General features: G+C 44.9%; 1 protein-coding gene across 2 annotated transcripts; it reads left to right on the plus strand.

Annotated features, from left to right (window-relative positions):
* PRKRIP1 (PRKR interacting protein 1) lies at window positions 1-27668 on the plus strand. Of its 2 annotated transcripts, XR_004302569.1 has the most exons (7): window positions 1-191; window positions 916-994; window positions 2017-2117; window positions 8530-8615; window positions 9682-9749; window positions 26182-26574; window positions 27320-27668. XR_004302569.1 is itself a non-coding variant. In XM_032431030.1 (6 exons), the coding sequence occupies exons 1-6, from the start codon at window positions 66-68 to the stop codon at window positions 26277-26279; spliced, it is 558 nt and encodes a 185-aa protein (XP_032286921.1). In that variant the 5' UTR covers window positions 1-65; the 3' UTR covers window positions 26280-27668. The 2 variants fall into 2 exon arrangements, 1 of the variants encoding a protein (XP_032286921.1); XM_032431030.1 differs by having other exon boundaries at window positions 26182-27668.
* Window positions 27669-27958: the final 290 nt, after the last annotated feature.

Below are 27958 nucleotides of genomic sequence, written 5' to 3' on the forward strand. Positions count from 1 at the left end.
GCGCGGCTCTGTCGTCATACGTGCGCGCCGCCGCTGCCGCTCGCCGAGAGAGAAGGGAAGCTGTGATGGCGAGTTCGGCTGCCTCGTCGGTGCGACCGCCGAGGCCCAAGAAAGAACCACAAGCGCTCGTCATCCCGAAAAATGCGGCAGAAGAGCAGAAGCTCAAGCTGGAGCGGCTCATGAAGAACCCGGTGAGACGAGGCGCTGGTTCGACGGCTCCTCCCAGCGCCCTTCCCTTCCAGCGCTTCTGGGGACCCGCGGGCCCACCTCCCCTGCCTCCACACTTAGGAACTCAGTACCCGAACCCCAGGGTCAGCCCTTAGGAAGGAGTAGGCTACCTCGGAGATAGTGAGCTTCCCCTGGCCTTATGTGGGAGCCCCGGCGGGATGAGGGCGCTGTGGAGCGGTTTCCCGTGCTCTAAGACACTTCTAGTTTAACTTTCTGTGAACTGAAGCGTTCACAGAAAGAATCTGTGGGTCGGCACAAGGGTTTATTTTCTTCTAAACAGCACCGATTGTTAGAGGGGCCTTGGCCGACATACCTGGGGCAGGTCACTCTCCCGTCAGGGTCTCGGTCCTTTAAGTCATAAAAATAATTGGATGAGGTCTTTGGCTAGAAAGGGTTGACTCCGGATGTCGTAGAGTTAAGGTTAGAGGTTTCCGGCCATAAATGGTGACTTACGTTTCAGAATTCTGCTTTGGAAAGTTAGGTGTAGCCCTGGCAAGGCTATGGGCTGTGATAGACCCCAAAGTATATGGGATGAAGTAAATCTAAAGCAGGGAAGAAAATCAGTTTTAGGTCCAAGGAGCAAAGCAGCCTTATTTCACCCATCCAGTTAAAACGCTTTGGTTTTAAGAGATGTGAATTTGTCAGCAGGTTTGTACTTAAAGATGCTTCTGTGTTTAAATGTTGCAGGACAAAGCAGTTCCAATTCCAGAAAAAATGAGCGAATGGGCACCCCGGCCTCCCCCAGAATTTGTTCGAGATGTAATGGGTAATGGCTTTTGTGTATGTGTGTCAGTGAATACAGTTTTTGAAGTGTAGATATAAAAACCCTGCAGTTAGTATTTGTTAATTAGATCTCTAAAGGAAAAAAAAAAGTTTACTGGTTCAGTAATTTTGTACTTACAAAGAAGGGGTGTTGTTGCTTACAGTTTGGCACTAGAGAATTTTTTCTGCATTGTTTTAAATAATGTGTTGTATTGGTTTTTTTCTAACTGGAAATAGTTTTATTTTGGGGTTGTAAGTTAACGTACTAATTATAAAGAATAAATAACAGAGGTATGAAAAATTTTGAACCCCCATAATTCCACCATTCTCCTTGTAACATTTTTTTTTTTAAGATTGGATTTATTTATTTGAGAGAGAGCGTGCCCATGAGCGAGTGAGCACAGCAGGGAGAAGGAGAGAGAGAATCCCAAGCAGACTCCCCACTGAGCACGGAGCTCGATCTCAGGAGCCTGAGATCATGACCTGATCCTAAATCAAGAGTCGGCTGCTCAATCCAACTGAGCCACCCGGGTGCCCCCCACTTGTAACATTCTGATATAGCCTTTCAAACTCCTATAGTCAAAACCACTCAGGTTTAAGAAAAAATGATTTTATAAAAATGTGGTTGTTCAACACATACTACTTAGTAAACTTTTTTTTTTTTTAAAACTTAATATACATGGACATCTTTTCAGCTCAGTAGAAATTTAGCATGTCAAATGTGAAATGAACTGGCAGGGGAGGGAAAGGTCTTAAGCTATCTTCTGGGTTTCTGGTCTCTCAACCACAGTTTGTTCCTCCTCTTACTATGTTAGAGTGGAATTTTTAGTGACTTCGCATTCAGCATTCATGCAATAATTATTTAATGATGACTATGCTATGCAAGTCACTGTGCCAGGTTCTGGAGTACAGTGGGGAATGGTCCATTCCATTACTTCAGTTTCTTTTTTTTTGGTCCCTTTTGATTAAGGGTAGCCTGTTTGGTAACTGGATTTCATTAAGAACTCTGGACTCTCCTGACTCTAGGTTCAAGCGCTGGGGCTGGCAGTGGAGAGTTCCATGTCTACAGGCATCTGCGCCGGAGAGAGTACCAGCGACAGGACTACATGGATGCGATGGCCGAGAAGGTCAGTGAGCAAAGAGGCTGGCCAAGCCCTTGGGTTTGGGCAATGTGCACTTAGGACTTCTAGGGAAAAGCATTTAAAGAAGAGGAAATAACACCTGGTTCTTGGCCTGTGTGAAGCTGCGTTCTAAGGTCAGCATGGGAAACAGACATCAAATCCAGGTTATTTCTTGGTCGGACTCCGCACATCAAGATGCTCCCACTAGTAGGTGAATGAGAGAAGGGAGACTTCCGTGTGTGTAGAAGGGACAGCAGAGTCCCCCAAGCACATCAGTTATTGGGTTATTATTTCTAACGGTTCTCTTTTTGGCTGAATTCCTGGTTAAATTCCATGTAGCTGTGTGTTTGGTGTGAATAGTAGTGTGCTTTCATGTGTCTGCTTTTCGTGTTCTAGTTAGAGGTTGGCATTTCTTCATGACAGGTATAAATAATAAAGAATTGGAAATAGCCTTAGAAAGTGTATTATGAGAACTATATTTTTTTTAAGATTTTATTTATTTATTTGACAGACACACCGAGAGAGGGAACACAAGCAGGGGAGTGGGAGAGGGAGAAGCAGGCTTCCTGCTGAGCAGAGAGCCCGATGCGGCACTCGATCCCAGGACCCTGGGATCATGACCTGAGCCGAAAGCAGACGTTTAATGACTAGGCCACCCAGGCGCCCCAGATTTTATTTATTTATTTGACAGAGAGACAGCGAGAGAGGGAAGACAAGCAGAGGGAGTGGGAGAGGGAGAAGCAGGCTTCCTGCCGAGCAGGGAGCCCGATGTGGGGCTCGATCCCAGGACCCTGGGATTATGACCTGAGCTGAAAGCAGACGCGTAACGACTGAGCCACCCAGGCGCCCCAGTATTTTTTTTTTTTTAAAGATTTTATTTATTAATTTGACAGAGAGAGATACGGTGAGAGAGGGAACACAAGCAGGGGGAGTGGGAGAGGGAGAAGCAGGCTTCCCGCAGAGCGAGGAGCCCGATGCGGGGCTTGATCCCAGGACCCTGGGATCATGACCTGACAGGCGCTGCAGTATTATGAGAACTATTAAGCTTTTTATTACCTGACTAGAAGACCCAAAAACCTCTCTCTTGTTGTTCTTAAAAAATACTCTTTGGACATTTCATTTATTTTTCAAATAGAATTTTGGAGTTATTTTACCCACACCAAAAATCTTGTCTTTGGTTTTGTTTTGTTTTGTTTTGTTTTACTAGAATTGAGTTGAATCCGTAACTTAAATTGAATGAGAATGGATGTTATAGTGTTTAGTCATCCCCTCTGGAAATGTTGTCTTTTTTTTTCTTGCATCTCTCAGTGATTTATAGAGATTCGGTATATATCTCACATGTGTTCAAAGATTTTGGTTTTTTTATTGCAGTGGTGCTAGGTGCTCCTTTATATTTTATTACTGGCTATTAGTAAAAATCAGGGGAAAAAATACATTTTTGTGCTTCTGTATTTTCCCACCTGATTATTAATAAAAATCAGGGGCCCCTGGGTGGCTCAGTCGGTTAAGCATTTGCCTTTGGCTCAGGTTGTGATCCCAGAGACCTGAAATCGAGCCCCGCATTGGGCTCCCTGCTCACTGGGGAGCCTGCTTCTCCCGCTCCCTCTGCAGCTCCCCACACTCATTCTCTCTCTCTGTCAAAGTAAATAAAATCTTTAAAAAAAAAAAAAAAGAACAAAAAACCCACAAATATTATTTGGCTAATTCTTTGTGATTTTCCAAATCTGATTTCTCTTCCTAACATGCATGAGAGATTGCCCCTTGTTCCTAATCTTACAGCATGCATGGGAAAAGACCTTTTCCTCAGTCTAACCACGATGCCTGTTATTTCATTGAATACATCTGTGCGTTGTAGCGAGCTTCACATACTTTACAATGATTATTATTTGTTTGCTTTTTATAAAGGAGGAAACCACTTTATCCAATAACATTTGATTTTCCAGTAATTTGATTTAAAAAAGACTCACTGTAGAATTTCCTCCTACATAAGGGAATTAAATGTTTTTAAAAATTAAAAAATCATGGGCGCCTGGGTGGCTCAGTTGGTTAAGCGACTGCCTTCGGCTCAGGTCATGATCCTGGAGTCCCTGGATCGAGTCCCGCGTCGGGCTCCCTGCTCAGCGAGGAGCCTGCTTCTCCCTCTAACCCTCCCCCCTCTCATGTACTCTCTCTCAAATAAATAAATAAATCTTTTAAAAAAAAAAAAAATTAAAAAATCATTCATTAGAATACTATTTAGCAATAAAAAGGAAGAAACTAATGATACATCCAACAACATGGATGATTCTTAAAACATGCTGAGTGAAAGAAGCCTCACATAAAAGAGAGCATATCGTATGATTCCATTTATAATGAAGTTCTACAAGAGCAAGACTCATCTGTGTTAAACGTATATGTGTATCAGAACGATAATTGTCTCTGGGAGTTGGATAGGAAGAGGTATGAGAGAACTTTTTGGTATGATCAAATTGTACACAAGATTTGAGCGTTTTGTTGTATGTGTTACCTTAAGTGGAAAAAAATGGAAAAACGGTTAACAAATGTTAAACTCTAGTTAATGCTGTGCATGGTTAAATCTTTAGAAGTGAAGTGTTCTGGTATCTTGAAATGTGTTAAAAAAAAATAAGATGGATTGATGGACGGATAGGGGTATAGATAGGTGGACAGACATGATCAAGCAAGTAGCAAAATGTCAATTGTAGGATCTTGGTGGTGGGTATATGGACTGTATAATTCCTTCAACTTTTCTATGTTTGAAATTTTCTGACATAAAACACAAGGGAAAATACTAAAGAGATAGACATGATACAGAAGAAAATACGTAAAAGTAAAAATTCACCAGAATGGCCAAAATTGAGTTTGAAAAATATCTTTATGATTTGGAAACAGAATGGAATCGTTGCTGTGGTGGTTTTCACCTGGCGTTTGCTTGTCCTGCAGCCTGTCTTGGCCCCCAGCTGTTGGTGTTTCTTCTCCAGCTACTACCATCCTCCACTTGTGACATTTTCAGTTCTGGTGGCTTGTCACACAGCTATATCTGTTAACCATGGTGGGGTTTCCACTGTCAAGAATAAAGAAAACTACATAAAAACTATCAGAAGCACTTTTAAAATTTTTAAACTACTTTAGAGGGAAGGAAATAGAGCAGGCAGTTGGCTCAGCTACCATCAGTTAGTCTGAACCTTTTATATATTGATTAAAGACCCAGAGAAAATACAGAAAAATGTTTCACAAACCTTGAGTCCCCAGAGACACCCAGGTTCTTATTTCACACGGTGAAGGTTTTTATTTCACACGGCGAAAGACAGGCTCTGAGGTTAGAAGAAACAAAGAGGCAAGAGTGTCCTCACCTTTCACAGTGACTAACAGGATGTCATCGCTGAAAGAGCGCATGGTGCTCCTCGACTCCTTGTGGCAGGTTCTCAGCCCGCAGGGGGCAGCTGCTCCAGCAGCAGAGTGAGACGGGTATGGCTCAGCTTCTAAACAGATCATGTGCTTTTAGCTTTAAGTCGTTTACTTTCTCTTTCTTTCAGATTTTACTTATTAGAGTGAGAGTGCACATGATCTGGAGCTGGGGCAGGGAGAGGGAGAAGCAGGCTCCCCGCTGAGCAGGGAGCCTGAGGGGGGTGTCCAATCCCAGGACCCTGAGATCATGACCTGAGCCGAAGGCAGACACTTAACTTGAGCTACCCAGATGCCCCTCAAGTCGTTTACTTTTTTTTTTTTAAGATTTTATTTATTTATTTGACAGAGAGAGAGATAGTGAGAGCAGGAACACAAGCAGCGGGAGTGGGAGAGGGAGAAGCAGGCTTCCCGCCGAGCAGGGAGCCCAATGCGGGGCTCGATCCCAGGATACTGGGATCATGACCTGAGCCGAAGGTAGACGCCCAATGACTGAGCCACCCAGGTGCCCCAAGTTGTTTACTTTCGACTTGTCCTCTAATCAGCTGATTTTCTTGAAAGGAGACCTTTTTTTTTTTAAGTTTATTTTTTTAGTAATCTCTATACCCAACGTGGGTCTGGAACTTCACCCTGAGATAAGAGTCGCATGCTCTTCCAACTGAGCCAGCCAGGTACCCCAACCCTTCTTTTTTATTTCATGATTTTTGCTCTCAGAGTTTCCATGCCACTGTAAGCAGATCCACACGGCCCTGGCAGTGCTGTTGAAGCCATCTTGTCCTCTGCAGGCTCCTTACTTACCCTGTTGACTTTTATGGCTATGACTAGGAGAAAGAGATGGCACTTTATAGCAATTGCATCAGTGGTTTACAAGTGCTTTCCTGTAGGTCATCAAATGTTATTCTTCCTGAAGACTCTGGGAGAGAGGAATTAATCTTTTTCCTGTTTTACAGGTGAGAAAACAGAGGCTTAGAGACAGGGAGCTGCTAGGAAGGACCAATACAAGGGATGGGTCTGTGTGTATGTGTGCACACTCACATGTGCCTCTATACACGTGTGTGTGCCTAGTGGTGGTGATGGCAGTGGGTGTGAACGCTGCTGTGGAATCAGTCATTATAACCGTCATCAGTTAGGACCTGAAAATCCCACGGTTCCAGCTCTGGCCGTTCATCTGATGAGCTCAGGTCACTGTAAGGTGAAAATGCACTCCTGTGCATGTCCTCTACTCTCAGTTCTCCGCTACTCTTCTAACACTTCTGGTCACCAAATGTGTGGGGATTACCCCCACACCGGGCAGTTCTGGGACACCAGCTGAGTGTCCCACAGTTTAACTCAGTTTTGATGCTGTTCACCTGGTGATAACATTGGAGGCCACAGGTTCGGGCCTCAGTCCCACGAGACTGCCTCCCCGCCCCCGACCACCTCAGTGGCCAATCCCAGGCCCAGGTTGTCACTTGGCCTTCTGACTGACTGGCTGTGAGTTCAAGGTTTCCCATGACTCTCTCCTCAGGCTCACTTAATTTGCTTACAGGGGCTCACAGAACTCAGGAACAGCCAGGTGGAAGAAGGGGACACAGAGCCTCATCCCCTCCCAGCACCTCCACATGTTCACCAACTCAGAAGCCATCTGAACCCCTCTTTTTGGGATTTTTTTTTTTTTTTTTTAAGATATTATTTATTTGAGAGAGAGAGCACAGAGGGAGAGTGAGAGGGAGAAGCAGACTGCCTGCTGAGCAGGGAGCCAGACGTGGTTCTCGATCCCAGAACCCTGGGATTATGACCTGAGCTGAAGGCAGACATTTAACCCACTGAGCCACCCAGGTGCCCCTCTTTTTGGGATTTTGGGGGCGTCACTACAAACTGATTAAATCACTGGCCATTGGTAATTTGTTCAACCTGCAGCCCCATTTCCCTCCCTGGAGCATAGGCGGTGGGACTGAAAGTTACCCTGGTGATCAGCCCTCTTCCTTAGGGGCTTTCTGAAGTCACTCATTAACATAAACTCCTGTGGTTGAAAGGGGCTTGTTATAAAAAGACACCACTTCACCTTTACTTCTGGAGCTATTTCAGGAACCAGGAACATAATTAAATATTATAATAATAAAAGATGCCTTGGGGCACCTGTGTGGCTTAGTCAGCTGAGCGGCTGCCTTCGGCTCAGGTCACGATCCCAGGGTTCTGGGATCGAGCCCCACATCGGGCTCCCTGCTTGGCGGGGAGCCTGCATCTCTCTCTCCTGCTCCCCCTGCTGTGCGCGCGTGCGTGCTCTCTCTCTCTCTCTGTCAAGTAAATAAAATCTTTAAAATAAAAGATGCCTCTGTGGCTCTTGTATAGGAAATTTACAAGAGTTTTTGGGGCCTCTGTGCCAGAAATAGTGGGTGAAGATCAAATACAGTTGACTTGAACAAACTAGGTGATTAGGGGCACCAAGCCCCCTACCATGTAGTAAAAAAATCTGCATAAAGCTTTTGACTCCCGTAAAACTTCTAATATCCTACTATGGACCAGAAGCCTTACTGATGATAAAAACAGTCGATTAACACATATTTTGTATACATATTATATACTGTATTCTTATGATAAAGTAAGCTAGAGAAAAAAGAATGTTAAGAAAATCATCAGAGAAAATACATTTACAGTAGTGTCCTATATTTATCAAAAAAGATCCACGTGTAGGTGAACCTGTACAGTGCAAACCTGTGTTCAAAGGTCAGCTGTGTAGATTTCTTACTATAAATCACAATAGCGCACTAGCCAAGGCCCTGGCTATATAACCAGTAGTTGTGCCCCTTCTCATGCTCTCATGCTTCATTGTGCAGTCGTGGTATCTTACTGAACTGAAGAAGTAACAGTCGCCATCAGAAAGCCATATATTGATTCCCGCCCCACCTGTTGGACAACCTCTTCCAGTTAAAGTGGCCCTGGAGACCTCAGTGTGCCTACAGCACCCTCAGTGGTGTGACTTCTAGAGCTCTCCTGCACGGCCCAGAGTGTGTCTAAATGATGTCTTTTTTCACAGCACAAATTGGATGCAGAGTTTCAGAAGAGATTGGAGAGGAATAAAACTGCTGCAGAGGAGCAGACAGCAAAACGGCGGAAAAAGCGGTGAGGGCTTTGTGGCTTCTCATAACCAATGAAACTTAAAGGCAGGAAATGTGAGAGCAGGTGACTGAATAGTCCTTGTGGTCAGAAGTTCAGTGTATGACCTGTCGAGGTCTTGGGTGTTACCCAGTAGAGGGATGGCCTTTCTTCCAGTATCTGAGGAGAGATTAAGTCACTTATTGCTGATGCTTCCCCCACCCACCCGTTACAGATTCTCCACAGCTCAGGTCAGCGCTTGGGTGATCAGGTAGATTTCTAGGTCTCCTCCACTTCTGTATTTTAACATCAAGTTTTAACAGTATGCTGTGAGCCAACTTTCTTTAGCTTCTTCCTTAAATTAGGGTGTGTGATCTCCCTCAGTGACATTACGTCAGTATGTAGACTGGGTATGTGTGTGTGTGTGTTTTAATAAATGCTCCCTCGCCCTTTAGAGAGCTAAGCAGGATTCTAAAAACAGTCCCTAATTCTTAGTCTGTTTTTGGCAATCTGTTAATTTATTGGGATAGTCATCTTTCGTTTGCTTTCTGATATGCTTGGTAAATTTAGTTAAAGAGCATGTCTGTATGCTACAACTTGATTACATCTTTTTTTCTAGCTATTTTGCATTTTTTTTCTTTTACCATGTTTCAGTTTCTGCACGTGGAATTAAATAAGAAACAAAACTTTGTAAAGCTGTAACATTTCACATGGAAATGCTGCTCAGTCTTCACCAGCTTCAGAAATCTCACCTTTGCTGATGCTGCAATAAAGTATTGTCATTCAAGAAAATAAATTAAAATAAATAAATAAAAATAGTCCCTAAATATCTTAGAATGAAAAACATCTCCAGTATTCCTGAGATTGCTTTAATCACCTCAGGACTCCCCAGGATTTCATTTTGATTCAAGAAGAAAATAGCTTGATAATGCTGATGGTGTTGGAGTAGCAGAATCACGAGAAAGTATTTCTTTCCTCTCATTGTTATAGCATTTGTGTGATTATAAGGTCTTTAAACATTCTAGAAGTAGATACTTATTTTCTAAAATATACAGTAAGGTAGTGAAGGAATTAATGTATTTTATATTTATAGCCAGAAGTTAAAAGAGAAGAAATTATTGGCAAAGAAGATGAAACTTGAACAGAAGAAACAAAAAGAAGGTGAGTGGAACTTACTTTTCTTGGTTGTGATCTTTCTCAGTGTTGATCACCACGGCTGACCTGTCAAGAATGAGATTTAGAGTTTGGAGCTGGTTGGCTGGCCACTGAAGAAATGAGAACTTATTTCTGTTAGTTAGGACTCGTTTAATTGCAGGTGTCAGGTAAACAGAAGGAAAGATCCTGGCTTACATTAAGTCAGGACAGACCTCCCTTCAGGGATGGCTAGTAAAGGAGCTCAATGATGTTACTGGCATTCTTTGTCTCCCTCTGTCCCCTGGCTCCTTGTCCTCAGGCAGGTACATGTCCTCCCTGTGGTTGTGGGGCACCTGGGTGGCTCAGTCGGTTAAGCATCTGTCTTTGGCTCAGGTCATGATCTCAGGGTCCTGGGATCCAGCCCTGAGTCGGGCTCCCTGCTCAGCAGGGAGTCTGCTTCTCCCTCTGCCCCTCCCCCTGGCTCGTGCTCATGCTCTCTTTCTCTCCCTCTAGCTTGCTCTCTCTCAAATAAATAAATAAAATCTTTTTTTTTTTTTTTTTAAAGGAAAGACTGAGGGGATATCTCTAGCAAAAGTGTTTTTGTGTCTTTTTGGCTCTGATTGAGTCACTTGGCAAGCCCGTTAAGAACGCTTTGGGCTTCGGGCGTCTGGGTGGCTCAGTCGGTTAAGGGTCTGCCGTTGGCTCAGGTCATGATCCCAGGGTCCTGGGATTGAGCCGCACATCGGGCTCCCTGATCAGTGGGGAACCTCCCTCTCCCTCTGCCTGCCACTCCTCCTGCTTATGCTCTCTGTCAAATAAAATCTTTAAAAGAAAAAAAAGAATGCTTTGGGCTCTAAGAAACAGAAAACTCAACTACTAGTAGTTAAACAAAGAGGAGGTCATTTCTCTCACATAACAAGAAATTTGGTGGTCGGTGGCAGCCTGATGTGGTTCAGCAGTTCAGTAGTGTCAGGCCCAGTATCCTGACAGTTCTCTTGGCCTTTATTTTGTGGGCATGAGATGGCTGCTGCAGCTCCTGGCATCATACCTATGTTCAAGGAAGAAAGAAAGGGGAAAGAAGTGGTACTTGTCTTTTTTTTTTTCTTTTTTTAACAGAAGAGCAAAAGATCCCCCCAAAGTGCCCAACAGATATCATTTTATATCATTGGTCAATACTGGGTGACTTTGCCATCCCTTGCTGCTATTAAGCTAGATGAATAGAAAACAGAATTGTTGTGACTATCTTTTTAACCTGTTAGGATTCATCCCTGGGAGCTGGGTACATTGCCACCCTAGACTGAGATGAGATTTTGTTAACAAGGAGGAATAGGGGCTGAGTCATGTATCACCATCCCATAGTGCTACCAGTCCTGTCCACCTCTGAACCCATCACACAGCCAGAGGTACCAGCCACTCTCCTGAGAGCCCCTGAGCTGAGAGGGAAAGAGAGGTGTCCAATGGAAAGGACCAAGGATGCTAAGAGACCAAACACATGACAGCAGCAGACCACATTACCGAATTGATGGCTCTTCCCTGATTGACCAGCCATGGCTCCTGGTTGGACAGTTTTGATTTTGGTCTTCAGATAAAGTCAGACTTTCACTGATGCACTAAATATGATTGGTCCCTTCCAGAATCGATTTCCTTCTAAGTTGTAAATATGCTGTGTGACATTCTATGTATGGCATAGTTTTAGGCTATTTCATACCATTTCTTAGAATAATTTATTTTACAACACTAAAATGTGATTGTTAGGACCTCATCCCTCAAATAAACCACCTCATTACTTTCCCAGCCCTCTTCTCCCTCCCTACATGCAGGGGAACCCAGAAGTACTTGGTCTAGGCTTTTCTGTGGCATCATTTCCCCTCTGTCTGAAGAACTTTTTTTAGTCACTCAGAAGAGGTCTGCTGGCTATAATTTTCTTAGCTTTTCTTCATATGAGGCTGTCTTCATACCACCTTTGTTCCTGACAGACATTCTCACTAGATCTAAAATTCTAAGTTTTTTCTTAGCACTTTAGAAATGCCATTCTACTTTGTCTGGCCTCCACGGTTTCTGATGAAAATTTTGTAATCATTCAAATTGTTCTATCATTGTTTTTCTCTGGCTACTTCTAAGATTTCTGTCTTTAGATGTCAGCAGTTTGATTATGACGTGTCTACACCTGGATTTCCTTGGGTTTATCCTGTTTGGAGTTCATGGAGCTACTCAGATCTGTAGGCTGTATATGTCTTTCGTCGAATTTGGAAATTTTTTTTTCAATCATTTTTGTTTCTGTTCTTCCTGTTGGATAATTCTACAGATCTGACTTCAAGCTATCTCTTTCCTGTGCCCTTTCTACTCTGCTGTTGATCCTACCCAGTGAATTTTTTATCTCAATTACTGTGTTTTTTTCAGAAAAGTTCTAAAATTTTGACTTTTTTAATGTTTTATTTATTGGAGAGAGAGAGAGCGAGACTGCACAAACTGGGCCGGGGGCAGGGAGCCTTACACGGCCCGATCTCAGGACCCTGAGATCATGACCTGAGCTGAAACCAAGAGTCAGAGGCTTAACCGACTGAGCCACTCAGGCCACCCCCTGGGCATTTTGAGTATTATATCATGAGGCTTTGGTCTTGGTGGTATTTGTTTTAGTAGGCAGTCAGCCTGGCTGTGTTTCAGAACATGGGTTCTCCCTAGCCTCCTGCAGGTTGTGGTTCTAGCATCAGTTCGGTTTTCCAAGTTTTGCCGTGCTCTCCAGGTGTGTCCTGCATGCACTGTGCTGTGGCCAGGCAGGGTTTAGTTCTTTGAGTTCGGGTCTCAGAGTGTTTGGTATGATGATTCGGGCCACATCCATGCTTGCGCTGTCAGGCTGAGCCCGGAAGTTCATAAATGACTTACGATGTCTTTTCTAATCTCCTTTTTCTCCATGAGCTCTCCTGTACTTTCTGGTTTCCTGGGACTCCCCTTCTCAGACCTCTAGCCAGAAAACTGAAGCTTTAGTTACACTCTGGCACACGCTGCCTTCAGCTGCACCTGCCTCCAGGGCCGTGCAGTGGGAGGACAGAGAAGAAAAGCAGCAGGGCTTACCTGGCCATCTTAGGACCACAGCTCCTCCAGTCAGCAAGAAGGGCTCCCCTCTTCTGAAGTGTTTGTGCCCGCAAGCCCGCATTGCCAGAACAGGTACTGTGGCCACGGTGACTCTGGCAGGATTGCCTGGGAGCTAGGGTGTGAGAGAATGGAGAAAAAAGAAGAAACACTACAACTTCCCTTACTCTCAGCATTGGGAGTCCTTTTCTTACCCCTTCAGACCAGAACCGGAGGGTTTCTCGTGGAGTTCCGTCTGTCCCCGGGCTCCACTTCTGCATATCAGATCGTCCCGACTCCAGGCTGGGGGTACTGAGGGGGAAAAAGACCTCAGGAATTCAGAGCTGTTCCAGTGGCACTTTGTATGCTGGTCTTTTCCCCAGTCTGCTTGCTTCTCAAGAGTCCATCATTCTGTCCAGGTCCTGTATTCAGTGGAGAGAAAGAGTCAAATGTGCTTGCTCTGTCTTACCTAGAACCCTCTGTTTTTGTTTTTGTTTTTTTAAGATTTTATTTATTTATTTGACAGAGACACAGCGAGAGAGGGAACACGAGGGGGGTGGTGGGAGACGGAGAAGCAGGCTTCCCGCGGAGCAGAGAGCCCGATGCGGGGCTCCATCCCAGGACCCTGGGATCATGACCTGAGCCGAAGGCAGACACTTAATGACTGAGCCACCCAGGCGCCCCTTTTTGTTTTGTTTTTAAATCTAAACACAGGACTGCAGCTCTTTTGCATTTCAACCTGGTGCTATTGGCTCTGTTGATTCAGGTTCCAGAATCCTTTTGAATTCTGATTCTGAAATTCACCATGTTACCATGTCTTTCTGGGGCTGTCATGGGCAGAGTTGATAAACATAACTCCTTTGTCATTAATGAAAATGTTGAGCCAGACTGGGTCAGGGCCAGAGCCCAAGCCCTCCAGGGAGAGCTCTGTGTAGGCTGGCAGGGACCTGTTCACTAAAACCCTTAGGGTGGAGTTAATTCTTCAGCTAAGAGTCAGCCAGACTCCCTCTTCTTTCCTTACTCACAGGCGTGTCATAAGAAATTAAGAGGTAATTTGAGGTTATGGAGTGAGTGCAGTAGACGTAAGTTCTAGGCTTAACTCTCCCTCCAGCTCACCCTGACCTCAAGCATCTGGCTTCTCTTATTTGAGCAGATTTCTTTTTTAGCTTATAACTGATAAGCTCTTTCTAGATCTAAAATTCTGCAGTTTGATAACTCCACCAAACATCTTGCTGTAATTAAGATACACCATATTTTGGGGGCGTTCCCTGAGCAGTGAGTTTAAAAAAACTTCCACAACAGGAAACTGAGTCAGGTTAGTTTGCTCTGAATTTGTACTTAATGAACCTATATTGGGTCTTTGGGGTCACATTTTAACTTTTTAGTAATGGGTTCTATAATCGAAGGAGACCAGTGGCACCATCACAGAGCTGGGGCCTCTCGAATCCTCCTCCTCTAACCTCTTGAACATAGGTGCGCGGACCGTGCTGTTTTCTGGCACCTTTCTTTAATTTGCCCGAGGCTATAAAGCGTATCTGAGATCATAGAGCAGGCTTTAGTATTCTCTGGGAGCTTACATCCAGGCCTCCAGCTTGTTTACGTGGCCTTGTGCCCTCTCACTGCCCCCACCCCTTACCCCTCCCCATGTCTTGAGCTTCAGTTCTGTCAATCAGAAAGATGATGTTTGCGCACCTTGGTAACACGGTGTTTTCTCACACTGAGGTTGTGATTTTGCTCTCTGGATCCTGCAGTCAGTTTCCAGGTTGCAACTGTCATTCTTCCCAACTTGAATAGAGCAGACTAGGAATTGTCAGAGTGTGTCACACCTCTGGATACAGTGATTTGTGAAATTTTCTTTCAGTTTCTGTGTCGGCTGTGGGCTGCCGTCCAACAAATTTGAAAATTGTTGTTGTAGTATATGGGCCCTGCTCTTAGGCTTAATTGTGAAGTTAGCACCTGGGCAGACTAAACGGTGATTAGTAAAACTACATGGCCAGGTACACCTTGTACCAGTGAGCAGGATAGATGGTGCTGATCGTGAAGGTGATGTGTGTGTCTTCTCCGTTTCCTTCCTCGTTTTTCACTTTGTCAAAGAGAAAATAGATTTTTTTGCTATCTGGTTGAAATGAAGAGAAACTTAGTGTGGTGATACTGAGTTGGGCCACAAGGTGGCTTCAGCGCACCCCTGGGTTCTTGAGGAAAAGGGCGGAAAATCGCTCCAGCTTTTGAGGCCCTTCTAAAAAGTGGTGAGGAACAGCTGACTAGGCGTTCCGTTCTATTGTTGGAGAGGAAATATCCCAGTTTGTTGTCCACATTGGTCCAGTAATTCAGTGAAGACGCCCAGTAGTGTAGTCTGAATGACACCATGGGATGGCTTTAAGCCAATGTGGTGGATTATTTTGAAGCCTTGAACTCCCCAAACCAGTGTTACTTATCCTAACAGGTCTGCCTACCAAAGAAACCTAGAGCAGTTTCTCATGCTCAGCGCTATCAGCATTTTGGGCTGAAGAATTCTTTGTTGTGAGGGGCTGTGTCCTGTTCACGGTGGGATTTTTAACTCTGCCTACTAGATGCCAGTGGTGCCCACCATCCCCTGGTTACTGACAGTCAAAAATGTCTCCCGACTTTGCCAAATGTTCTTGGGGCGGGGGCGGGGGGGACACACGACAAAATTGCCCCAATTAAGACTCCTGTCTCAACTGGTATCTGGTGTTCAGAAGGTACTCAAAATAATGGTTTAGATTGAACTGTTGTTTCAGTGCCAAAATTCTTATTACATATGCTCTGTTGGAAAACTATCCATATCCTTTGTGCCTCTTGAGAATAAAGATAATAGGGGCGCCTGAGTGGCTCAGTTGGTTAAGTGGCTGCCTTTGGCTCAGGTCATGATCCCAAGGGCCTGGGATCAAGCCTCACATCGGCCCCCACACCCCTGACTCCTGTTCAGCAGGGAGTCTGCTTCTCCCTCTGCCCTTCCCCCTCCCCCTATTTGTGCTCCCTCTCCCTCTGTCTCTAAATAAATAAAATCTTTTAAAAAAGAGAGAAAGATAATATATGATCACTCTAGAAGTTTTTGGAATATGCATAAAAGAATAAAGTCAAAAATTTAAGTTATCTATAATCCTTACTAAAAACAGCAATTTTAACACTTTGATGACAATTCTTTTATTTCAGTTTTTAAATATATATCACATAAGCCTTTTTATGTAAATACTGTATTTATAGTTCTAATTTTATCATGTAACATTGTCTCATAAATATTTTCCCATGTCCTTACAATTCCATAGTACAAGGAAGGATTTTTTCCTAGTCTGTTCTTTCATCTGTTTTCTTTAAAAGTTAATATCTGTTTTAGGGCACCTGGCTGACTCAGTCAGAAGAGCATGTGACTCTTGATCTCGAGATCATGAGTTCAAGCCCCATGTTGGTGTAGAGATTACGAAAACAAGTAAACTTTAAAAAGTAAATAAGTTAGTATCAGTTTCAGTTACACTCAGTTGCATTTACCTGGTATTCCTAAAATACGTGAATAAAATCTCAGATTCCTGGATTTTAAAATATTGTATAAACAATAGTGTAACAGTAATGGAAACAACTCATATATTATCCTAATAAATCCCCTTTCTTTCTGTCCATTTGCTTTGTCTCTCCCTGCATGTGCATGTCATTTGTGTAGTGTATGAACAGGTTTCCGTTTTGCTTATTTAATACTGTAAGCATTTCCAGTCCTTCATAATTTGTTCAGTGACTGATGATATCCAGCAGTTGTCCTGCTGCGATACACCTCTTTCCCTTTTGTTAGATATTAGATTGATTCGTTTTTGTCTTCTTTAGAAGACACTGCTTAGTGAATATTATGTACCTACCTCCCTTCCCCCTTTATGGTTTATTTCCTTAAGACAAATTTCTAGTAGTGGGAATTACTAGATCACAGAGTATAAAAAGATTTCATGGCTCTTGAAATACATGTCTTTCCAGAGGAGTTGTACCAGTTATTACTGCCATCGACAAGGTGCAAGTGTCCACTTCCACCTCTCCTTGTCGGCACTGGCTTTTAAAAATCAATCCTCCATGTGGATAAGAATATGACTTCAAAAGCATTCAGGGTCTCATTGGGGATTTAGTAAAAACTGTACAAAGATCCAGATCCGGCGTAACAGCCTCCACTCTCTTCCCAGCCCAGCCCCCACTTCTCCCACCTTTGTACGACCTCCAAAGTTCTTTTTATTTATTTTATTTTTTTTAAGATTTTTATTTATTTATTTGAGAGAGAGAATGAGATAGAGAGAGCATGAGGAGGGAGGGTCAGAGGGAGAAGCAGACTCCCTGCTGACAGCAGGGAGCCCGATGCGGGACTCGATCCCGGGACTCCAGGATCATGACCTGAGCCGAAGGCAGTCGTTTAACCAACTGAGCCACCCAGGCGCCCCTCCAAAGTTCTTTTTAAAACAGAGATTAGACAGTCCTTTGTTCTTTTGCTTATTGTTAAAAAAACAAAATTCATCCAAGTAAATTTAAGGATCTAATTGGTTTTATTAAGCAATTCATGAGTCTGACAGTATCCCATCTAGCAAGTAGAGAGATGCCCCCAGGAGGTGTAAAAAAGGAAGGTTTTTATTGGAAGGAGGGTGGGGCAAGAAGTTATAAGCAAAAGAAAAGAAAGGATTGTTTCAGGCCAGGAAATCTTTTTTGGGGAAAAAGGGAAGGGCAGGGTTTTTATCATGCATATGACCTCTCTAGTGTGGATCAGGAAATTTCAGGTCAAGTGTTAAAAAGTCACATTCCTGGGGCGCCTGGGTGGCTCAGTCGTTAAGCGTCTGCCTTCAGGTCAGGTCATGATCCCAGGATCTTGGGATCGAGCCCCACATCGGGCTCTCTGCTCAGCGGGAAGCCTGCTTCTCCCTCCGCTCCCCCTGCTTGTGTTCCCTCTTTCGCTGTGTCTCTCTCTGTCAAATAAATAAAATCTTAAAAAAAAAAAAAAGTCACATTCCTGGGATAGATTGAAACTATAAGTCTTGGTTTGCTGTTGGGGATGGGGGCAAATGACTCAATTTTTGACTTGTTTTTTCTTTTTTAATTTTATATAATAAGAGGGGCACCTGGTTGGCTCAGTTGGTGGAGCATGCGACTCTTGATCTCAGGGTTGTGAGTTCAAGCCCTACGTTGGGGGTGCAGTTTACTTTAAAAAAATTATATAATAATGGCTAACGTTTATTGAACATTTATTACGTACACACAGCTGTAAGTGCTTTGCAGATACTAATATTATCCTCCCAGTGGCCCTGAGAGATAGGTAGGCAGTGGTTTTATTCCCATTTTAGAGTTGAGGGACTGTAGGCACCAAACAGAGCTAGAGGGAGGGAGTGATGGGGCACGATTGGAACCCAGGTAATGTGTCTCCACTGTCCAGTGCACCTATCCACAGGGTGACCCTGCTTGGAATCTAGTCAGCAGCTCTTGCATTGCCGGTTCCCTTTCCAGTCTCTCCACCAGTTTGGTCTGGCTGCTCTCTTCCACGGGTTCTCTGCCCCCCGCCAGGTGTACACCTCTGCTCTTCCACCTTGCTTCGCATGCTCAGGGGTCTGTGCTCTTTCCTTTTTCATGCTACCTGACTCCCTATCTGCCTGAAGAGCTTCTAGTCATCCTGTACCTTCCTCTTGCAATGTTTCTCTCTTTGTAAAACCTTTCCTACCCTCCCTTCCCAACCTAACCATTCTAGCCTTTCCCTCCACCTTGCTCCCAGAGCTCTGCACTTACCTACTTGGTTTAGAGAATCTGCTAAATCACATAACGCAGTTATCTCTTGAAGGAGCCAAGGGCAGGCTGCTCCAAGATAGGCCACGTTGGCATGAACATTATTTTTGAGTTTGTTAACCTTAAAAATAAGAATTGCCAGTTATTTTACCAGCAAAAAGGGGGTTATTCAGGAATAAAAGAATTGCAGTTTTGGACAAACAAGCCATGGCCAAACCTCAGGCAAGTCTAGAGAACAAAGGAGAGGTAGTGCTTTTTTTTTTTTTTTTAGATTTTACTTATTTGTTTGTTTGAGAGAGAGAAAGAGAGCAAGCACGAGCAGGGGTGGAGGGTAGGGAAAGGGAGAAAGAAGCAGACTCCCTGCTGAGCAATGAACCCAGTGCGAGGCTCAGTCCTAGAACCCTGGGATCATGACCTGAGCTGAAGGCAGACACTTAACCAACTGAGCCACCCAGGCGCCCTGAGGTAATGCTTTTTTAAGGAGAAAAGGGGTAAGTTGGGAAGGCTGTTATAAACTAAAAGTTCAGTGGAGTTAACTGGGAATTCAAAGTACGGTGGCTTCTCATATTCAAAGTACAGTGGCTTCTCATTGGCTAAGCTTTTGGGGTGGGTACATGGAAAGCATTTCTTTCTCCACCTGGGATAGTAGAGTAGTATCCACATAAAAGATGGAGTCCATTTCTTCTTGTTGGATCTGCACTGATGGTGAGGGGTAGAGTGCCAACACCCCTCAACTCTATTTTTGGTAAGGTTTCCTGTTAACTAATTTTCACGAGTTAGAAGCAGTCAAAACCCAGCAGATTCAGGAAAAGCTCTTATACCTCCCCCTCAACTGCCTGCTGTACCAGGAAGAGAGCTATTAATAGAGATTCCTCTTTACCTAAGAAATTATCTGCACAATAGGGCAACCTTTGTTTTCCAAACATCTTGTTACCTTCCTGCTAATGGTCTTCCGCCTCTTTGTATCCTCAGACTCCTACCCCTCTCCTATGCTCAGGATGTCACTTAAGCCTTCCTGTTGCCTGTTTTTGGAATTTTGTGTCTGTCTGTCTGGATTCCCCATACATAAAAAACTAAATTTGACTTTCTCCTATTACTGTCTCATGTCAGTTTGATTCTTAGTCCAGCTAGAAGGACCTTAAAGGGCATAGGAAATTCTTCTTCCCCAACACTATTCAGCTGTAAAATCCCCAATTCCATGAGTGTAAGGCGGTGTCTTTTTTTTTTTTTTAATAAAAAACTTTTAGAATGGTTTTAGATTTACAGGAAAAGTCCAAAGATAGTATAGTTCAAAGGATTCCCATATCCAGCTTCCCCTTGTATTAACATCTGAAGTTAACCGTTTTATCACAATTAATGAACCAGTATTGATAGATGTATTAGCTGAAATCTCTGCTTTATTCAGATTTCCTTAGTTTTTACCTAATGCCTTTTTCTTGTTCCAGAATCCCATCCAGGATATCACATTACATTTAATCACCACGTAACCTTAGGCTTCTGTTAGCTGTGATGGTTTCTCAGACTTGCTTGTTTTGATGCCTTTGAGGGTTTGGAGGGTTGGTTGTCCTGTAGAATATCCCTCAATTGGGATTTGTCTGATATTTTTCTCCTGATTAGACTAGAGTTATTTATTTTGGGGAGGAAGGCCACACAGATAAAGTTCCATTCTTAATCACATTATGTCAAGTCTTTGTACTGTCAGGATGACTTGCACTGTTGATGTTTTGACCTTGATCGCCTGGCTGAGGCCGTGCCTGTCAGGACTGTCTACTGTAAATTCACTCCTTTTGTCCCCCTTCCCACGCTGTACTTTTTGGAAAGAAGGCACTGCGCAGCCCACATGTAAGGAGTGAGGAGTTATGTACCCTCTCTGTGAGGGTGGAGTAGCTACATGAATGATTTGAAATCCTTTTACACAGGATTGATCTCTTTTCCCCTATTTATTTATATCAATATGGACTTTTGGACATTTATTTTATACTTCAGGTTGAATCCAGTACCACCTTATTTATTTTGTTACTGATCTTGTTCCAGCTTTGGCCATGGGAGGCTCTTTCCTTTGGATTCTGTGTCCCTTTTACATACTCCCATCATTATTGGATATAGATTTTTTTTCTTTTTCTTTTTTTTTAAGCACATCCTTACTTTCTGGCACTATAAGTTATTCTAGACTTACCTTTTATATTTCCTGACCCAGACCCAGAACCAGCCATTTCTCCAAGGAGTCTTGATTTGTTTTAGAAACCAAGATCTGGGGGTTAGGCATGTTCTTTGCTGCTGGGGTGGTGTTGTTTGTAGGCCCCCTTAACTGATAGAACAAGGAAATATGCATGTGTACTAACCAGTGTGTGTACGCATATTTATAGATATATCTATATATAATTGTTTGTATTGATTTCTGTTATGCTAACCTGAGTTTATACTGATGTCTCCAACTCTGATCCATTGCCACATGGATCATTCCAGCCTTCCATCATGAGCCTCCAGCCTCATTCCAGCTTGTTTGCCCATAACCTCCCGCTCTGATAATGAGGAACTTGGCCTCTACCCTCCACCGTTCATTTATTCAGTTGTCCAGTTCCAGTGCATGTGGATAGTGGCTTCAGGATTGTTAACCTGTTACCTGTGCGAAACACTTCCATCAGCTAGAGTCCAGTGTTCTGTACAGTTCCTCTGCCTTTGGTCTTACAGACCCCGCTGTTTCCAAAATTGCTTAGGGCAGCACTTTCCCCCACCCCCTTCACGGAAGTTGTTTCATCCGTTTGTTATAGGGTTGAATTCATATGTCACCTTTTGCATTCGTCCTGGGATCCTAAATAACTTTTTAAATTTGCATACACTAAGATGTATTCTTTGTGCTATAAGTTTTGACAAATGCATGGCATCCTGTAGCCACTATTACAGTATCCTACGGAATTGTTTCATTGCCTTAAAAAGAATCCTGTGCTTCACCTCCAGCCTCCTCCCACCCACAATCCCTGGCAACCACCCGTCTGTTCACCGTTTTCCATAATGCCATATAGTTGGAGTCCTACAACATGTAGCCTTTTCAGCTGGCTTCTTTCACCTAGAAAAATGCATTTAAGATCCATCCATGCTTTTGCCTGGCTTTATAGCTCATTCCTTTTTATTGTGGGATGGTATTCCATCGTATGGCTATGCCATGGTTTATTTATCCGTTCACCTATTGAAGGACATTTTGGTTGCGTCCTGTTTCTGGTGATGATGAAGAAAGCTGCTGCAAACATCTGTGTGATGACTTTCGTGTGGGTGTGTTTTCAGATCATCTGAGTGTACACCTAGGAGGGTGATTGCCGGGTCCTGTGATAAGAGTGTGTTTTGCTGTGTAAGAAACTGACAGACTAGATTCCAGAGCAGCTGGACCATCTTGCATTCCCACCAGCAGTAAACGGGAGCTGCTGTCCTCCTCATCCTCACCAGCAAGTGGCAGCGTCAGTTTGTTTCATTTTAGCCAGTCTAGTCTGCGTGTTGTGGTATCTCACTGTTGTTTTAATTTGGGACAGCCTCTTTTTGATTCTTGTGTCCTTGATACTAAACATAGTAGTGATAAACACTTTATTTTTTTATTATGTTGTAAGAATGAGCAAGTGAAATAACTTTGTCAAGTTACCAAAGGATTTGGGTGTGCACCAGATTCCTAGACTTCTCTTCGAGAGTAATGCTTCTAGGCCCTGACAACATGTTTCCCACACATAGGCATCTGTTGTATTTGCTATTAGGTGAGGTACCCCATTTCCAAGGGCTTTTCAATCACAGGGGATGATTTGCGCCTTCCTCTTGTAGCCAGCATCTCGGGCATCTAGAACACCCATTGCACAAGCATCCAAGTCAGTGTTTTACTCTTTCTTTAAGATCCGAGTTGAAGATCAAATCCTGTGCACCCATCCTGCTCTGTTCAGACCTCTGCAGGGGTTGGCAGTTCTTAGAGAACCTTGAGGCAGAGTATGACTAAGTTATGGAACAAAGCAAATCATCAGCAGTTTCCACCTTGGAGCCCGAGTTCTAGAGCAGGGCCCCTGGCTGGTATATGGGGAATGGGTTACAAGTGGCAACGACTGTGTTCCCCTTGGCCTTCGGGGTGGAGACTAAGGGCCCAGGCCTTGGACCGGTCACACCGCATGCCATAGAAATAGCATCCTTTTCTGGGAGTGCTGTGCTCAGGGAGCTGGGGGGTACTGCCCTAGCATCCAGGGGCTCAGAGCCAGGTTTTTGATGCGTCTCTAGTTTTTCACTCCATCTTTCCATGGCATGCATGGTTTTTCTTTTTTTTTTTTTTTGTATTGTGGTAAAATATACATAACATTTACCATCTTAACCATTTTTAAGTGACAGCTCAGTGGTGTTAAGTGCATTCACACTGTTGTGCAGCCATCACCACCGTCCATCCCCAGAACTTTTCATCTTATAAAATGGAAACTGTACCTAATTAAACACTAACTCCCCCTTCCCCCTCCCCCCAGCCCTTAGCAACCACCAGGTTACTTTCTGTCTCTGTGCATTGGAATCATAGGTGTCTGTCTCTCTGTGGCTGGCTTATTTCACTGAACATAATGTCCTCAAGGTTCATCCATGTTGTGGCAGGTGTCAGAATGTCCTTCCCCCTCCCCTTTTTTTTTTTTTTTTTAAGATTTTATTTATTTATTTGACAGAGACACAGCGAGAGAGGGAACACAAGCAGGGGGAGTGGGAGAGGGAGAAGCAGGCTTCCTGTGGAGCAGGGAGCCCGATGCGGGGCTCCATCCCAGGACCCCGAGATCATGACCCGAGCCAAAGGCAGACGCCCAACGACTTAGCCACCCAGGCGCCCAGAATGTCCTTCCTTTTTAATGCTGAGTAATATTGTGCTGTGTGCACAGACTGCACTTTGCTTATCCGTTCAGTGTGCTCACCTCACCCCCGTCTCTACCTTGTTTTCCTTTTGCCTCAGTTTCCTTGTGCACTTCTGCAGGCATGGTTTGGCAGAGGCCTAGAGAGTCAGTCCATGTCAGAGTCCTGTTTCTTAGTGGTTATGAGACCTTGAGTAACAAGTTACATAACCTCTGTGAACTCCATTCCTTATCTGTAAAATGGATCTGTAGTAGTGGTACTTGTCTCTTAGACTTCTCTTGTTAAGTAATCTCCACACCCAACGTGGGGCTTGAACTCGCAAACCCGTGATCAAGAGTTGCACACTCCACTGACTGAGCCAGCCAGGCGGCCCTATCTCATAGATTTCTGTTAGAGTGAAACAAGGTGGTATATGGAAAGACTTAGCATGTGCCTGGCACATAAGAGGGTTTTGTTGTTTGTTTTTTTTAAGATTTTATTTATTCATTTGAGAGAGAGCACAAACAGGGGAGAGGGGAGAGGGAGAAGCAGACTCCCTGCTGAGCTGGGAGCCCAGTTCGGGGCTCGATCCCAGGACCTGGAGATCATGACCTGAGCTGAAGGCAGAGGCTTAACCATCTGAGCCACCCAGGCGCCCCCACATAAGAGGTTTTCTACAAATATTAGTTACTAAAACATGCTTGGGGCGCCTGGCTGGCTCAGTCGGTTGAGTGTTTGACTCTTGGTTTTGGCTCAGGTCATGATCTCAGGGTTGTGAGACTGAGTCCCACGTCGGGCTCCCCGCTCAGTGCAGAGTCTGCTTGAGATTCTTTCTCTGCCCCTTCCCCTCCTCTAAAATAAATAAACCTGAAAAAATAAAACATGCTCAGTGTTTGTACTTTCGAAACTTCTCATTCCTTTTGGCATGAGGTTGAGAAGGAGGAATATCCTAAAGTAATGAAACTAAATCTGAGAGATGGTTTCCAGCCATTGCCATGAGTGTTCTTTAGTGGCCCACCCTGGGGTGTGAGGGTGACTGTAGACTGTGCTGTGCCCTGGGCACCCCAGGCCCCCCACCTTGAAGCTGTCTGACCCTGTGACGACAGCAGTAGCAAAGCTCTGGGTCCCTGTGGGCTCTGGGGGTGCTGGAGCGAGTCCCTGCACATCTGCAGGGAGGAGGCCTGTTGGTGGGCCTGGGGAGCCCACGGCGCCCGAAGGGGCTGGAGGATGGGGCTGCCTCTGTGGCTCTGGCGCTCCTGTTGCAGCTCTCGCCCACTGCCCTGCTCCTGAGGAGAGGGGAGGAGGGGGTGGGGGAGGAGCTGGGAACGAGTTGTCTTTCTGCTCAGCTTTTGGCCGGCTCAGCTGCACTGTGGGTACCGACAGTCATGCTGGGGAAACATTGGAATTCAGAGCTGCACGTAGAGTGTCAACAGAGAAGGTTTCTGGGTCTGTGGGGAGAGCTGGGAAGCTGGCATATTTGTTGTGGGCAGGGCCCTCTGCTACATGGTTTTTGAATCCTTTTGCAAACTGTCATGAGAGCTTGAGACTTGGGTAGGAGCGTTGTTGGCCTAATGTTAAGTGTTAAAGGGCTGGCTGGGGACATGGCCCTGCCGTGGTGACAGTGATACACGTGGGGGGGCAGCATCTAAAAAGCAGTGAGGGGGGCGCCTGGGTGGCTCAGTCAGTTAAGTGTCTGCCTTCAGCTCGGGTCATGATCCCAGGGTCCTGGGATCGAGTCTTGCATTGGGCTCCCTGCTCAGCGGGGAGTCCGCTTCTCTCTGCTGCTGTCCCTGATTGTGTGCTTGCTCTCTCACTGGCTCTGTCAAATAAATAAATATTTAAAAAAATAAAATAAAAAGCAGTGAGGCCCAATTGATGGGGTGTTGGGCTCCCTTTATGGATGCTGTCGGACCTTCACAAAGATGAGATTCAGCTGCCAGCAGTGGTAGATCAGTTCTGTGACCCACCCTTTAGGGACTGATGGACGTGAGGACCTCCTCTGGCTCCTCGTGCTGTGTGGGCACAGCTACAGCCGACCCTTAGACAACATGGGTTTGAACTGCGTGGGTCTGCATATATGTGGATTTTTTTTTACAGTACAGCACTGTAAATGTATTTTCCTGATTTTCTTAATAACATTTTCTTCTATCTGGCTTACTTTTTTTCAAGCGCACTTTATTGTAGGAATGCACTATGCAATACATATTACATAGAAAATGTGTTAATGGACTGTTTATGTAATGGGTAAGGCTTCTGGTCAACAGTAGGCTATTAGTAGTTCCATTTTGGGCGAGTCAGGAGTTAGACATGAACGGGCGCCGAGGTGGCTCAGTTGGTTAAGCATCCAACTTGATCTCAGCTCAGGTCTTGATCTCAGGATCATGAGTTCAAGCCACGCTGGGCATGGAGCCTACTTTGAAATTAAAAAAAAAAAAATGGGGCGCCTGGGTGGCTCAGTCGTTAAGCGTCTGCCTTCGGCTCAGGTCATAGTCCCAGGGTCCTGGAATCAAGCCCGGCATCGGGCTCCCTGCCCTGCGGGAAGCCTGCTTCTCCCTCTCCCACTCCCCCTGCTTGTGTTTCTGCTCTCACTATCTCTGTCAAATAAATTAAAAAATCAAAATAAATAAATAAATAAAAAATAAAAAAAATAAAAATTATATGTGGATTTTTGACCGCGCGGCGTGGGGAGTTGGTGCCCCTAACCTCTGCACTGTTCATAATCTCTCCTCAGTGCTCCTCCATTTTTAAAGTGTCTCTTGGTTCTCTGGGTGAATTTGTATGTCTCTAATCAGATGTCATGTGATTACAGGATCCAGTCAGTCCCAGGAGCAGCCATCCAGTAGCTCTGAGGAAGCGTCTGGAACAGAGGAGGAGGAGGAGCAGCCCAGCTTCATCATGGGGCGATGACAGTGTTTGCTCTGGTGGGCTGTCTGGAGCCTGGCCCGTTCTGTGACGAGGGCCTCAGGAAACCCTCCACACAACCCGAGGGAAAAGGAGGCTCTGTTTCAACTCAGTTCCCCTCCCAGCGCCTTGCTGGAGAGAAGCAAGTGGGAACCCATCCTGACCGTTGATGACCCCGCCTGTGGGCAGGCCTCCATGCCTGTGGGACAGAGAGGACCGGGTCTTGGACACTTGGGGCACCGCCGAGCAGAGTTCATTCAGGTTCCCACTGATAGCGAACACGTATTACCTTCTGCCCCTGGTGCGTGTTCTTCTGTTTGGACAGTGATGAGTTTGGACTGGTTTCTGTGAAAGAAATGTTTATTTAGTAAAGAACAGAAACACTTTAGGTTTTGTTCAGACCTGTGTAATGTTGTTCCGAAGCTGTAGGGAAGGCTCGGAAGCAATGTGACAGGAGTGGGCCTGTTTCCAGGCTTGCTGAAGGAAATGGCCCTGGCTCTGGGGCCAGCCCGCACTGCATGGTGCAGGACCCCCACTTCCTCCCGCTCAGGGACAGACTGTACCCCATGATACATGCTGTTGCCCAGCAGCCCCCAGCCCCCAAGTGTGAATTGAGAAGCCCCGAGCATGTGCACAGGGAGATGTGGGGCTCAGCCAGGAAGCCGAGTCAGGAAGGGCAACTTGGGGTGTGAAGAAAGCTTTCAGAAAAATAAGCAGAGAATCCCAGCTCTTCTGGACCAGAGCAGAGTGTGGGGAGTCCTGGCCCAACCCGAAGGGAGGGAGTGAATTGGCCAAAAGCCGCATTTTCGACCTGCAGTAGGGGATCTGAACCAGGTGCGAGGTGAGCCGGGGCGGTCTCTCTGGCCAGTGGGAAGGACAGAGATGGTTTGAATTGGAGCCTTTGCTCACTTTTGGGGCTATTTATCTCCAGTTCCAAGTTTCTAAGTGCATTTTGTGCCTTTTATGGAGTTTGATAGAATTAAGGAAATAGTGGTTTTGAGCGAAGGGAAACTAAGAAACATTTTACTTGTTTTTCATTTTTGCAGTATGGATTTTCCTGGCCCCCACCCTGAGCCAGGCGACATCTGTGATCACTTCTGTCCTTTAAACAATTCAAGCCACAGGAATTTTTCTTTCCCAGGAAACTGAAATGGAAAATTCAGCCCTAATAAATTAGCACACCCGTGGCTGTACATTTTGGAACCTGTGTTTCTCTCGTCAGGGACTGGCTGGTTAGTTTTGTGTTTATTTTTTGTTCTACTATCTTTGTACTGTTGGTTTCCTAATCTCTCCACAAGATGTGTGTCACAACTCTTGCTTTGAATCTGCAGCCTGCATCTTGTGGGTGTTCTCTTGCCCTGGAGGCTGTCGGCGGTGCTAGAACTTGGAGTCTGAAGACCTAGGTATTCCAGTTCTTTTTTTAAAGATTTTATTTGAGAGAAAGAACACAAATGGCAGAGGGAGAGGGACAAGTGGACTCCCCACTGAGCACAGATCCCAAAGTGGGGCCCGATCCCAGGACCCCTGAGATCATGACCTGAGCCGAAGTCAGACACTTGACCGACTGAGCCACCCAGGTGCCCCCTGGGTATCCAGTTCTGACGCTGCCTCTGGTGCATCTGGCCAAGAGCTTATTAATGACACCAAGCAGACATGTGTTGGAATGAGGGGGCAAATGCCAGAAC

This window comes from Phoca vitulina, unplaced genomic scaffold, assembly GCF_004348235.1.
Source record: "Phoca vitulina isolate PV1807 unplaced genomic scaffold, GSC_HSeal_1.0 scaffold45, whole genome shotgun sequence".
In the NCBI taxonomy this organism is placed as follows: Eukaryota; Metazoa; Chordata; class Mammalia; order Carnivora; family Phocidae; genus Phoca; species Phoca vitulina.

Coding starts and splice junctions, on each gene's coding strand:
- PRKRIP1 (XM_032431030.1), top strand. CDS start 66: ATGGCGAGTTCGGCTGCCTCGTCGGTGCGACCGCCGAGGCCCAAGAAA. Junction 2,118..8,529: donor TGGATGCGATGGCCGAGAAG/GTCAGTGAGCAA, acceptor CTTTTTTCACAG/CACAAATTGGATGCAGAGTT. Junction 8,616..9,681: donor GCAAAACGGCGGAAAAAGCG/GTGAGGGCTTTG, acceptor TTATATTTATAG/CCAGAAGTTAAAAGAGAAGA.